This window comes from Atta cephalotes (genome assembly GCF_000143395.1).
Source record: "Atta cephalotes unplaced genomic scaffold scaffold00033, whole genome shotgun sequence".
Lineage (NCBI taxonomy): Eukaryota > Metazoa > Arthropoda > Insecta > Hymenoptera > Formicidae > Atta > Atta cephalotes.
Window position 1 is genome coordinate 181113 of NW_012130097.1, and position 14615 is coordinate 195727.

The 14615-nt window shown below is 29.0% G+C and overlaps 2 protein-coding genes across 2 annotated transcripts; one reads left to right on the forward strand and one right to left on the reverse strand.

The window, feature by feature from the left end:
* Nucleotides 1-1131: 1131 nt before the first annotated feature.
* On the reverse strand, nt 1132-4595 carry LOC105621322 (adiponectin receptor protein). The gene is made up of 7 exons (XM_012202788.1): nt 4418-4595; nt 3100-3378; nt 2590-2688; nt 2214-2385; nt 1661-2058; nt 1362-1526; nt 1132-1266 (listed from the first exon to the last, which is right to left on the reverse strand). Exons 2-7 carry the CDS (start codon nt 3346-3348, stop codon nt 1132-1134), a joined length of 1218 nt encoding a protein of 405 aa, XP_012058178.1. The 5' UTR covers nt 3349-3378; nt 4418-4595.
* Nucleotides 4596-5736: 1141 nt separating this feature from the next.
* On the forward strand, nt 5737-7303 carry LOC105621321 (DTW domain-containing protein 1). The gene is made up of 4 exons (XM_012202787.1): nt 5737-5964; nt 6420-6560; nt 6639-6834; nt 6933-7303. Exons 1-4 carry the CDS (start codon nt 5737-5739, stop codon nt 7301-7303), a joined length of 936 nt encoding a protein of 311 aa, XP_012058177.1.
* Nucleotides 7304-14615: the final 7312 nt, after the last annotated feature.

The window sequence follows — 14615 nt, forward strand, 5'->3', positions numbered from 1 at the left end:
ACGTTAACGTAACGTACGTACACTATATATTATTATATATATATATATATATATATATATATATATATACATACATACATATAATATATACATATATATAAAATGATAGTATATATATATATATATATTAAACAAATTTCCATATATTATTGTAACAATGACTTTGTTCAAAATATACATATTATAGATTTTATAGTACTTATGTCCTACAAAATTGTTCACATAGCAACGGCTGTTTCCTAAATCTTAGTCACATACGCATTTCGTTTTCATTGCCTATTGCCTCACGTATTATATCAAGTTTATATGAAAAAACAAATTTATCTTTTTTTATCAAAGTCCCCAAATGCAACTAATGATATACTTAGATATATTTAGTAATCCAAAAAACAGTGTGAATAGTTTCAATCTTTTTTATAATAATTAATTGTAACTAAATTACTTATTTCATTATAATTATAATATACGTACGTAAATGAAAAAGAAAGAATTATAAAGGAAAAGATAATATAAATATTTATATATAATTTTTTAAATTCAAAATCTGAAAATAAGTAATATATGGCCATTTAAGTTTACATTGTGTACTTCTATCGAAATTTTGTTTCAGTATCCAAATTCGATAGAATGCATTTTTTTTATGATGTGTAAATTTTTATATCTCGTATTCAAAGAAATTTAAAAAACTTCAATTTGAATACTCTATTTCATCATGATTAAACATGTACTGAAATTTCATGTATCACACATTATCTTTTTACTAATGTCTTATTTATTTAATTGCAAAAAAAATATCTCAATCAATATATATATATATATCGAAATCACATTGATTTTAAAGGAAGTTGAAATAGATTCAACAATATCAAACAACTTGCAGTTATAAAAATCTTCAAAAAATAACCACTAGCTTTAAAATTAATAAAACAAATTCAATTAAATAAACAAGCAACATATTCTAAAATATATTCTAACATAAATCTGAAATTAAATATATCCATTCTACTTTACGTTTACTATATCTTTCAACAGCACAAATATGCTGGCGTAAGATTTAGGAATCTTTGTAGTCTTTTTTTATAAGGTTAATGACATATGAAAATTATCAACAAGATGAAAGTGTGCCCGCATTTAAAAAGCCAACACCTGCGATGGATTTGTGCAGTCGCCTATTGTCATTCTATGCATTGCCATTTCTGTAATGCCATGGTAATGAACAAAAGCAGCTGCAATTACTAATACATGGAAGATTTGATGACTCTGAAACTATAAAGTTAAGATGTTAAAATTTTAATGTACGATATCGTGAAAACAATATGAAGCTCGAAGCACAATAAATCAATAATTTTAATAATGCTTACCCAAATATCGAATTTTCCTGGGAAAAAACGTTCAGGTACTCTTAAAGCATAAAATAACGCGCCTAATATGTACAAACATCCCATTAATATTAACCATCCGAGGGATGCTTGGCTAATCGCCTTGAACCAACCTTCGGCGACAGCGTAATGTACAGCTGGTATTACCTAAATATATAACAATGGAGTTAAAATATTAATAGATATATATATATAATTAAAACGCGGAATTAAAACATAGGATATAGATATAGAATTAAAACATAAATTTTGAAATCAAACATTAAAAAAAAATAACTTACCCCGCTAAGTCCAAAACCCATAAAAACTCCAGCTCTAAGTGGACGATAGTTTGGTTCACCAAATCGCTCCCACAATGAAACTACAATACTGGTTATACCAAGAACAACCACCACAGATAGATAAATTAGCTTAGGTTGATAGTCGCAATAAAATCCATAATAAAGCCATGGTACAAAACTACCCATAATAAGCATAGCTATTCCACAATAATCTAACTTTGAAAACAGCTTTCCCACACATTCACTGTGGCAATGAACTGTATGAAAGGCAAATGACATTCCTAGGCAAATTATAGCACCGGCAAAGAAGGTACCAAATACCAATTTTTCCTCCAATTGAATTTCTATAGGAGGTTGCGTTAGAAAAAATATAGCTATACCAATAAAGGCAACACAGCCTGTAAAGAATAAAATATTTTTATGAACAAAAATTGATAACTAAAATTCACAGAATATATTTAAAAAAATATGCTGTGTATCTTTTTTAGAAAGTGCATATTGATAGTACATTTAGTGTTATTTAATACTACACTAATAATAAAAAGCAGTGTACCTAGTAAATGTGTCCAGATATTGCCAGTTTCTGTATGAATTCGAAAAATGCTTTTGAAGCATGCATAAAATGAGGGTAATGGCGGTCTGTGACCAGCATGCAAGAAATCATTATCTTGCAACCATCTTGGTAGATTCCTAAAGTGACACTGTTTCCATGATGCCTCCCATACCTATAAATAACATCTCCAGTTTTTTTAAATTTGTAATTTGCTGATTAATAGTGTCAAATTATAAGATTCGTTGTAATAAGATTAATTCACTATTAATGTTAAAGTTAGCTGTCTATAGCTGTTTACTATTATCTCTTTCTGGCAAAAAGATCTTTTCATTACATACGCAACGATATTATATTAAATATCTGGATATTCTTTTACCTTTCGAACAAATTCCTCGGCCTGCTCCGCTGCATTATGTGCTAGTGCACCTAGATCGATTTCATCACTCAGTACTCCTGCCTTTAATACTTCAGTCATCTATAATATAATATTATATATATAATATATTAATTATAAAGTTAAATATCAATTATTTATATAATGTAATATTATACAACTCATTAATTAAATAGAAAGAACAATTTTGCTAAAATATCCAAAAATTTATATGTACTTTTATTTATATATATATTAATATATTAATATATTAATATTTTAATAGTCTAACAAAATTACTTTTAGACTATATATATATATGTATATTAGACTATTAAAATAATTATGAAGAAAATTTAATATCTATTGATAATCTGTATCTAACTAAACTTATGCATATTTATAAATACACTTATGAATATTTATAAATACATTTATATACTTGTATAGATATTTCAGTAAAATTGTTCTCCATGTACAAATTATTTTAAGACAAAAGGAAACAATACATACCTCACAATCCAGAAGATGATCATCTTCCGGCGTCGATGGTAATGGACACCCAACCCCATCCTCCTCTTCTGCCAGACAACTTGCGTCGTCATCCTCTAATAATTCTTTAACTTCGTATAAACCTGGTATTTCACTATTTAACAATACACGTTCGCTCCATGGAATACGATGTCGCATTCCTCCTAAATCTACCGATAAATTTTCTTCTTTTTCTTTATCTTCCAAAATGACATCTTCGTATTGCGACATGATTCAGAATAAATATGACTGACTGTGAATCTGCAAATTATTCGTTGTTTCGTAAGAAAAAAGGATAAGTTTTCAAAGATAAGAGTTTTGTTGCAATATTTTATATTCACACAATCTCAATATAAAATTGAAGCAAAAAATTATCTCATGTGCTTTCTATTTGATGAAACAAGAATTGTCCTGCTTTATCATTCATTGAATGTTAAGAAAGAACAATGTTTTTGACTTGTGTTCTCTATTATCTAATGCATCCATAAGTAGGTGTTTTTTTTATACCACCCACATAATATACATTCTTTGGGCTTGAAATGAAATAGGCATATGTTTGATAATTGATAAAAGCGAAAAGGAAAGTTATAATGTAATCTAATGCAGTCCAGTGCAGCAATAAAGAACAAATCTATTATCTTTTATCATGACCTTAAAACGTGAATAATTTGATTTATATACGTACAACTTGTTTCTTTTAATGTAAATATATGCTTGAAAGAAAACAGCAAAGATATCATTCTGACGATATTAAATGGCATTTTTAAGATGATAAAAATATTGATAAGAATGAATTAATTAATTATAATATCCAAGATTAATTGTTAAAATGAATCTCATTTTCACAGCACTCCAGGTGGAAAATGAGTTGGAGACATCGATCCTCGCGTTTCGTTTGGTGAAAATTATGACACCCACCGTTAATTTAAATATGATTTTCACTGGAGGTTCCGTCCTGACTGATGTAAACATGTCTTATTACATAAGACATAATAAATACGGTGCGTCGTAGATCGCACAGACTGGACTTTAACCTCGTTGTAAGGTTATATTCTTTTTTTCTTTCCTTTCTTTACAGCCTGTTGCAATTTCTTGTTTCTTTTCTCTCTTTTTTGCCTAACGATCACGCATTTCAAGTCGCGCGGACAAACTCATCGTCGCTTCACGGGAGAAACGAAAGCGTCGTGAAAGCGCGCAACAGGCATGAAATTTGGCACTCGGTGAACGATATGGGAACAATGGGATGTCATACGATGATGTGCGTGTTAAATACGATCGTTGGACTTCCAGAATTACATACCAGCCGCACGACGATACTTCCGCGGTATTCACATTTACGTGGACATGCTTCTGAAATTGTTTTAGGCTCTTTGTACTGGGATGCTACTTGGGAAGTTCACGTTCCCTCTGCACGTTTGCCTCAAGTAGTCATATGTATATCTAACAATAAAGCTCGTGTCGGACAGCCCGGGTCGGATTGAAGTGACAAATTGACGATTGACCAACACTGACGGACACTGATGGAAGATCTAAGATTAGAATTCGACCAATCAGATAACCTCAAGTTTTAATTTATTTTGATGATTGAATTTGCATTCTGCAACTCACAAGCCTCGATAATCCAATACAAGCTTAATGGTATCCACACGTGGCTATAAGTGACATCAAGCTACTTCCTGCTCCGAAAGAGAAAAAAAATATTGACAGGCTTGCTGGCTTGCTCTCTCCTTCTCTATGTTCCAAATTTACTACCAACACTGAAAATGCGAGTTTACGTTAAGTGCACTATAGATTTTCAGTACATACGGTTAATTTTGGAATATAAAGCCTGTTCTTTTTGACTGAATTTTTGCACCAGTTCATTTTTCTTTCTTTCCCCTCTAGAAGGAAAGAAGAAGAAGAAAGATGAACCGGTGTAAAAGATAGTCAAAAAGAACTGGCCTATAGCTTCTTTAATCCCTAGATTAACGAGATATAAATGAGAAAGAGGAATCGTACGAAAAACGAGGAATTATAATATTTTTTCGAGCCACAATATTTATGAAAGAAAAGGATAATCTTTAATTTTCAGAGGATAATGGCTAATATTCATAAGAGTCAATCCTAATCAATAACAACAATAGCAATAATAATAACAATATAATAATAGTCAAATACAGCCAATTGTAGTCAATTATAGCTATTACAATCAATTGTTATGTTTTTAAGACCTTAATAAGTATAAAATGTTGCAAATCAATCGTAAAGCCATACCATATATTAATATCTTACTTAGACATTATTTAAGATACTGGTTAATATATAAAGATATTTTAATTATTGCAAATTCTTTATAAGAGATTTTAATTAGAATTAGGTTACTCACAATTCGCATTACTATATATATATATATATTCTAAAAGTTATGTATATATAAATTATATATTCCACACTGTACTATTCTAAAGGCTACTATTCATGAAGTTGTTTAATAATAATAAGGATTCGCCATGCTGATGTGCATACATTTGTTCCCTGACGTTATCAGGTTTATTTACTTGTGACCGGGAATTATGGTGTTCTGTTATAAATAAACACTGATATTTTAAATATTTCAATCACTGTCAAAAATATATAAGTATGGCGGAAAGCACCGTTAAACATTCTATTGACAACTTGTCGGAGTTGGAAGAAAAACAAAGAATAATCGATGGAAATCCTTTTTGTTACTTAAAAATTAATGATACGAGAGAACTGAAATTAGTTGAATCTAGAAGAAAATGTGATTTATGTCAAAAATCACGGAAATTTTTCTGTTATACCTGTTACCATCCTGTTCTTTCATGCAAATATTATCCTCGAGTGAAGGTATACTGATTGTCACATGAATAAAACTGAATTTTTATATAATTTAACGTTAATCCTTCTGTCATGAGTAGATGTTTTCGAATTTTAAACAGTTAAAATTTTTATATTTTTTGTTATAATGCCTTTTTGAACACCTTCTTGAACAATAATTTTACACAGACTTTATCTCATTTTCGTTTTTACATTTTTAACAAGAGCCCTATGAAACACAGTAATGAAAAAGTGAAAAATTATGCATTGAGTCCAAGAAACTCAAGAAGAATTTAAATCATCATGACATTAGAACGAAGTAAAAAAGGTTCTAAAATGATTAATAAAAATTATTTCTACAATCAGTAATGATTTATTTTAATATCATTTTGATATTATCATGACTTGTTTTGCTTGAGAGAAGAATTAAAATATATTCTGTACCATTGTTACGGTTTAAAATTACTCTGCATTACTTTTTTCAGTTACCAATTAAAATCGACATCATTAAGCATCCTCGCGAAATACCTGGCAAAAGCACAGCTATCCACGCTGCGATAATTGCATCGGCGGATGTAAAAATCTATATATATCCAGATTTTCCAGAAATACCAAATAAAGAAGAAGTAAGAAAAATAACAATAATCTATTTTCAAATTCTTCAATTCTTAATTGGTTCTTAACTAGATGAATGCTACTTTCAGACTGTTTTAGTTTTTCCTGGCAAAGATAGTACAAAGAATATAAATGTTAAGGATCTTTTTATAAGAAAAGAAGGAAAAGATGATACTTCAGAGGAAAGAATAGAGACTGACCTTTTATGGCCCATAAAAAGGGCTATTTTCATAGATAGTACATGGCATCAGACCAAATCAATATATAAAGACCAAAGATTGAGAGGTAAATAAGAAAAAAATTTGATTTTTATAATTATTATATGCAAATAAATTTTTTATATCGCTGTTAAAGAACTTATTGTTTTTATATAATTGACACAGAGCTACGTTGTGTGGTATTAAAATCAAGGATTTCTCAATTCTGGCGTCATCAAAAGGACAGTCCCAGATGGTATTTAGCAACAATTGAATCAATTCATCAATTTCTAGTGGAATTACACACATGTGCTATTGGAATGGATGAAGATTATGAAGAGACTATAAAAAAATATCTAGATGTAAATGATATTATAAAGAATACACGTTATACGAATTATATACATCAATACTCTGGAATTAATAGCGAAGAACTAATGCAGAAATATAATGGGCAATATGATAATCTTTTATACTTTTTTAAATACATGTTTGAACACATTCATTCCATATACAATCGTAATCAATTAAAGGCTTATAAGAGGCCACTCACATAACTACATTTTCTTACATTAAGTTTGTTTTATATTTGATTAGATTGTTGATAAATTTTCGATCATGCTTACATTATGTTTCTGCAAATTGTGATATTTCTAAATTATGAGATATATATTCTTATAAAATTATATAGAAAAAATTATATGGAATATATTAGTCTTATAAAATTATATGAAAAATTGTTCAATATAATTTTACAACTTTAAAGTCAGTTCTATTTTAAAATTATTTTCATAGTTTGAGATTTATAACATGTGACATATTTCTCAAATTCGAAAATGTTTTGTTTTTGTACTTAAATATACTATAAAGATAATAGTAAAAAAATAAAATAAAATAATTTTTTTAATGTATCATGGTTGTGCTAAGTACACTTTTATTCTTATGAAAAATGCTAAAAAGTTTTTTTATATTGTATTATATGTATCTGTATATATAGCACATAAACAAATCCACAATATTAATACATATGTACTTCATTGAAATTTTAATATCAAATGTGTATAATTCAGTATTATCTTGTTTTATATTAATATTACATACATTTAATCAATTTGATTTGTGATATAGTAATATCTGATTTTTTATTATTCTCTTTTATTGCTTGCAACGTAGTTGTATTTATAGAAGAACACAAATTAAGAATCAAATAAAAATTTTTATTAAGATTTTCACATAAAATTTTCATACAAAAGTTTTATTTTAAATATGAAATGTGAAAATCTTTCTCACGCCAGAAAGATAACACAAGATAACAAAAGATAACACAAAACTATTATATAATGAACAATTTATAAAATTAAACAGGAGAATATTGAAAGATTTTTAATTTTTCAAATTTTTCAAATTTCCTCATATTTTATGTGTCATGGCCTTTAACTAGCAAATAGATCACAGTCAAAAATTCTCAAGGTACAAGATTCATTTTGAAGAGGATCCTAAATATCTACATTTCAGTTGGACACATCCACATTAGCCGGTGTCTAGTAATTTTCTAGTGGAGCACTAATTAGAATATTTTAAAGCAGCCATTTAGTGATGTGTCCAATTGGGACTCTCACTATTTCGAAAACTGTGATTGGTTAATTTGCTGAGTCTTATGCCCCTATCAGACTAATGCCTGCTGCACATTGGACGCGATGAGCGACAAGTGATATCCAATGAAAGTTTTGCTTTTTCTTACACGGCGATGGAAAATAAAGCTCTCATTAAATATCACTCGTCGTGACATCTAAATGTTTGCATTAATGGATGCATATCTATCCTAATAAGAGTTGCCAGAATTGGTAGTTTATCTGCTAGCCCCGGTTTTCCTTAATTTTTTATCATAAATCGGAATCATAGAATTACTTTGATCCATTGAGACGATTCAGACATCATCACGTCATCAATTTTGTCAAAAATATTCGTCACGCTTTTTCTCATCGTTATATTATACATATCATCGCAAATATAAAAATTATTTTCTATCATTATATACCATTTAAATTTCAATTCAATAATTCGCTATCAATTTCGATAATGATATTTTAATATTTCCGTAATAAAAGTAGAACTTCAAATTAATTACCATAAAATTAATTGTTGCTTCAAATTGCTAAAATTTGGAAAACTGTCGTTTATATTTACAGTTAAAAAGTGAAAAAAATTAAAAACTTTACAGGCATCGTACTCCCCAAAAAATCAATTAAGTCAGATAAATGGTGTTTCTTTAATTTTCCCAAAGAAAAAATCATTGACAAAAGTTATCTAATTTTCTTGAATTTTTTATTTATTTTACGCATTTCATTAGTCGACGCGTCATCTACATACACTTTTTTTTCGACTTATGCCACAATTTTTAAAGGCTAGCAAAAAACGATAAACGACGGGGAAATGAGGAGGATTACGAACGTATCGGCATGAGACGAACAAAGAAAAATATTGGAAGACAGAAAAAGAGAGAGAGAGAGAGAGAGAATCGATGACCGTTATGCACCGCACGATAGTTTACGGAACTGTCATAAGCTGAAACCATAGCCGATACATATTCTCAATGAAGTACTTGCATAGCTACATACAGTCGGGACTGTAACAAGGTCACGATCAGTATCACTTTGCTCTTCGTCGAGTAACATCGTTCGGATGTTCCGTTTTTATTTATCGATTGATCAACAGATCTCATATCCGCGATCCCATACCTGCTCATATTTATTTCATTTTGATATTTCAATACGACGGAAGAATTATTTTTATATATTTTTCACAACTCATCAAAAATTATTGCTAAATGTGTTTAAAGTGTACTAAATACATATTTGCTTTCATGTGTTAAATTTATAAACATATTGAAAACGCCTGCAACGGATTGACTTTGGTAAAATCTAAATAAGATTCGAAAGAAGGTAGGCGGATAATTTACAAATCTCTTTCTATTTCTCTCTCTCTTTTTTATAATAATGGAAGTCGATGATTGAAAAATGGGGATTATTTAATATGATTATATATATATATATATCTGATGTACATTAAAATCATCTATATATAACTTAAGCTTCTTTAAAAAAGAAAATAGTTCGTACTCTAATAAAATTCTAAAGTTTATAGCAATGGGAAGTTCAAAATGCGGATTTAAAATTATAATAACTTGCTATATTTCCATTGTTACGATTCTATTTTTTACAAGGATTATTAATAAATAGAGATGGTAAAAAAATTATTATTAGATTTATATTTATGTTATATTTATAGACGATATTCATAGTCGACTTATTTTAAAATCGCCTTAGAGCCAGTTTTATTACCGATTAACTTAATCAATCGATTAAGTATCAATTATGAAATTTTATTTAAAAACAAATATATAATAATTGGTTAGTTCTAAGAATAATTGACCGATCAAATTAATTGGAAATGATGAAATCGGTCCTTAAGTAATATTTTAAATGCTAATACAGCTTTGTGATTGATCACATCTTAAAATTGTATTTAAAATAGTTTTAAATATAAGAATCGATTATAAAAATATAAGTCATAAATTATTTTATACTTTTCATAAGTATATTAAACGTGTTGCTTTTCATATTAAAATATCTCGCTAAATTATGAAGAAATGTCATCACAGTAAATGAGAACCTAAGCAGTAAAATAGGAAGAACTTATTCTAGATAAATTATGCGTATTTCTTAATCTATTCGATTCTCTCTTCTGATAGATTATAAAATCTGTTTGACCAAGTCCAATTTATGTTGAATCGAAAGAAAATAAGGACAATAAAATTGAAGTAATTTTACGATCGAAATTAGATAATGGAAAACACTTCGCTCTGTAAGTCATAATCGGATTTAGTCAAATAAATCTAGTAGAAGGTCGAATATTAATATTTTGGTAATATTTTGGTAATTTTGACCTAATTCTAACTAACCCTCTCTCCTTTTGGCAATTCAGCTCGTCGAGACATCTAGAGATGGCAATGCTACACATTCATATTAATTCTACCTAAGTGGGTAACATGCTTGATAAGAGGATCGATTCTATATTTTCAAACAAAATTATGAAAGTGAGCAAATTTACTAGGTGCTGACCAATGAAGTTATCAATATTCTAATAAATTCGCCTTGTTTAAAAATACAGAATCGACTCCAGGATCCAAGCCATAGAAGTTCGAAATAAAATATTAACAGAATCCCGTCTCCACATCTAAAATTGAATATCGCATGATATGATGATAGAAATATAAGTGCGAAAAACAATTTTCTGTACAGATTTATATTTTATTTCACTAAAACCAACGCGCTTTCAAAAATAAATAATTTAAATTATTAATTATGGGTTAATTATTTAACAATAATATATTTTATACTTAATACAATAAAAATATTTTTATCTTGCATCTACGTTAAAAGTAATGTGAAATAGATATTATTTTTCAATTTTTAATCATTCTGAGAGATACAGTATAATTTATTTTACAATGCATAATTTTGAAAAGCGTTTTAATATATTACGACGGATAGAACAGTTCTCATAATGATGGCTGACTTAACAGTTTCGTCTAAATTTCGACTTGTAAGTCGAATTTCCTTGTGAAGGCCAAATACCTAACTTTAAGGACAAATTTCCTTAATCAAGACATTTTTATTTCCAAATCGTTGACTTTGAGAGTATCTTATCGATCAATAAGGCATCTGATTAAGTTCAATTTCCCTATTTATAAGTTAAATTGACTTAGTTGAGATCACTCGATGAGACCATTCGGATTGGACATGTTCCCTCTCGTCTCGGGTATTGCATCGAATATATTTTTTTTGAAAAGCGTTGCTGACTTCGACAGTTTGCATTACATTATCTGAAGTCCCTTCATTCGTCTCAGCGCGTGATCGTGCAGAAGCGTCGTCGAAGCAGCAGTGTTTTAGGGGGCACCTCGCCATTTTCATTTGAATTACATCTTTTTTTTAGAACTCTATTCGCCCGGTTCGAGATAGCCGGTGCCACCTTGAATTTATCTTGGTTCATATTTCGAAGATCATCAATAGCCAAGTCGAGTCAGTTCGGCTGCGAGGCCAATTAAAGGAGAAGAAGAAGAAGAAGAGATCGCTGGATCAATTGGTGTTCGTCTGCCGACGTGTCGGACGTGTTATTGCATCATCATTTTTGGAATATGTTTTAAACGCGCAATTGTTGTTGAGTTTATGTTATTCTTTTAGATTTTCGTATTCTTCATATTATTTTTTACTCACGCATAAACGACATTTTCGATTCTGGCCATATCAAGTTTGTATTAGAATCGGGGCCATTCTCACACGAAAAAGAAGAAGAAATCGCTAGATTGATATATATCGAGAAATGCCTGTAACACCGTGAATGTAAATATTGATTGTGTTAATCTATCTCTAGTCTCCGTCACAGAATAAACTTGCTCAGCTTACAATGCACAATCAAAGCTGGTCACGCTTTTAAAAATTTTAGAAATGACAATACCCAGCACTGAGAGAAAAACACGTTCTGCTTGACAAGTGATTTCTCATTCTTTCGGCCAATATCGAACAAAAAATAGCTAATGTGACGAAAATCTTATAAAATTTGCGCAGCAAACAGAATTTGACACAATAACTACAATTGGCGACTTTCAATAAGATCCAAAAATTAACTTTTAGGGCAATTTTGCTGGGTATTTCGAGCTAATCTTGGAAAATTTTCCTTATAAATCATTTTCCATGATAATCTCAACTTTGTAATTAGCTTCCAGCACGACCGCGAGGTTTCACGCCTTAAATATTCCTTTATTAGTCAAGTCATACACAAAGGATATGTGGCAAATATTAGGTAATTTTGACCAATTAAGTCATATCGCCTACGAGGTTGAAATTAAGTAATATAACCAAGTCACATTTCCTTCAAACGGGATCTAATTTTGACTTATAAGTTGAATCAATTTTGAAGGCACATGTTTGATAAAAAATTTGGTCATTTATAAACTAATGTATAAACTAATGTATAAAGTTACTGAACTTTAAAGACATTTCATAGGTTTATACTTCGTAATTTTGTACTCTATACACAAGACTTTAAACGATATTTGATTTTTAAGACATTTTAATGTCAAAAATTGATAATTTTTCATTTAATTAGGGCGAACTGATTTTGATTTAGTCAAGATGCCTTGCTTTGCTGCTTGGGAATGGATTAAAAATTAAATGAATTAAAAATTGCAATTTATTTTAATTTATCCGAGTTCGTGATTTAGAGCCCGGAGCTGGATTGAAATAAATTGAAATATGTGTAAATTGATATCTGACGGCATTCGTTTCTGTTCATGAAATGGGGATAGAAAGTAAAATAACGACTTGAAAATAAATTTCCTGTAAATATTTTTTTGATTTTACCATAACATTTATAATTCCTTCTTTATAAATGTAACAATATTTTTATTCATTTCGATCGAAACAGGAATATTCCTATTCAATACTGTACTTGGATATAAATTCAGGACTTATATACCTATTTCCGTTATAACTTCTTTTTTTTAAATAAAAGTGTGTATTTTTATAATTTTGAATTGAGATGTATTTATGGCTAACTTATTTACAACATAAGTATTTTTGAATTCAAATAAAATAAATACGAAAGAATAAAAATACGAAAGAGCTATCATGTTGAATTCAGATGTTCATAGATTCAAATGAATTTGAAAAATCAGAAGCGCAAATTCGGAAATGTCGAAATGAATTCATTTCTATTTCAATTTATTTTTGTTTACTGGGATTAAAATTTTTGAAACGTGTAAATATTTCAAGATATTGGAAATTTCTAGAACGTATACGTTCTCTGCTGTTTTTCAGGAAGTAGGCAATTGAACTAGTACAGCTTTCCTTTTCGAAGTGTTTAGCTTGTATTAATTCATTTGTTAATACAAGCAATGCTTCACATTTCTGTAATTTTCTTATTTTTACTTATATAATTCGATCTCTGAATTCTCTCTCTCTCTCTCTCTCTATAATTTCATTAAACTTCTAGTATGTTGGCAAAAGAAAAATACGTATTAAAACAAAAGTTTATTATAAGAGTCACAAGTGTGTCGTAGCAATTTCCAGAAAAAAAAACAGACTTTTAAATGTACATTTTATTTAGAAACTTTCCACATGATATAAAGGTTACATTAATTTGTTTAGTTAATATTGCTGTCATAATATGATCAAAAATCAATGGAAGAATGCATTATCATCACACTTTGTGCAAAACGTATCTTGTTGTGATTTCTTACACAACAATCTGTTATAACAAATAAAATTGTTTAACAGTAGCGAGTTAAAGAACATTCATGAAATAATTATGAATAAATGCAGATGCGTATAAATTCACTTGAAATGATTTACAGATTTAAAATTTCATCAGTAATTGATATTCATTTTGCGCTATCAGATTGTTCAGACGTGACTTCCTCTTCAATTTTTAATGTAATATTGCCAATTTAGTTTAACAATATCACGTTGGTTTAATTCGATTAGATGTTTTCTCAAGATAAATTCTCAATTGTCTTAATCGAAAAAAAAGAAAATAACACTATTATTTATCATTCATATTATACGAAAAACAAGTTTGAGAAAGTTGTAATGCTACTACGTGACAATCGGAAATATTTTTGAAAGCATCTTCTTTAGAGAGAGAGAGAGAGAGAGAGAGAGAGAGAGAGAGAGAGAGAGAGAGAGAGAGAGAGAGAGAGAGAGAGAGAGAGAGAGAGAGAGAGTAGTAGTAGAGTTAGTAAGTAGTAGTAAGTAGTAGTAAGTAGTAAGTAGTAGTTAAGTTAAGTTAAGTTAAGTTAAGTTAAGTTAA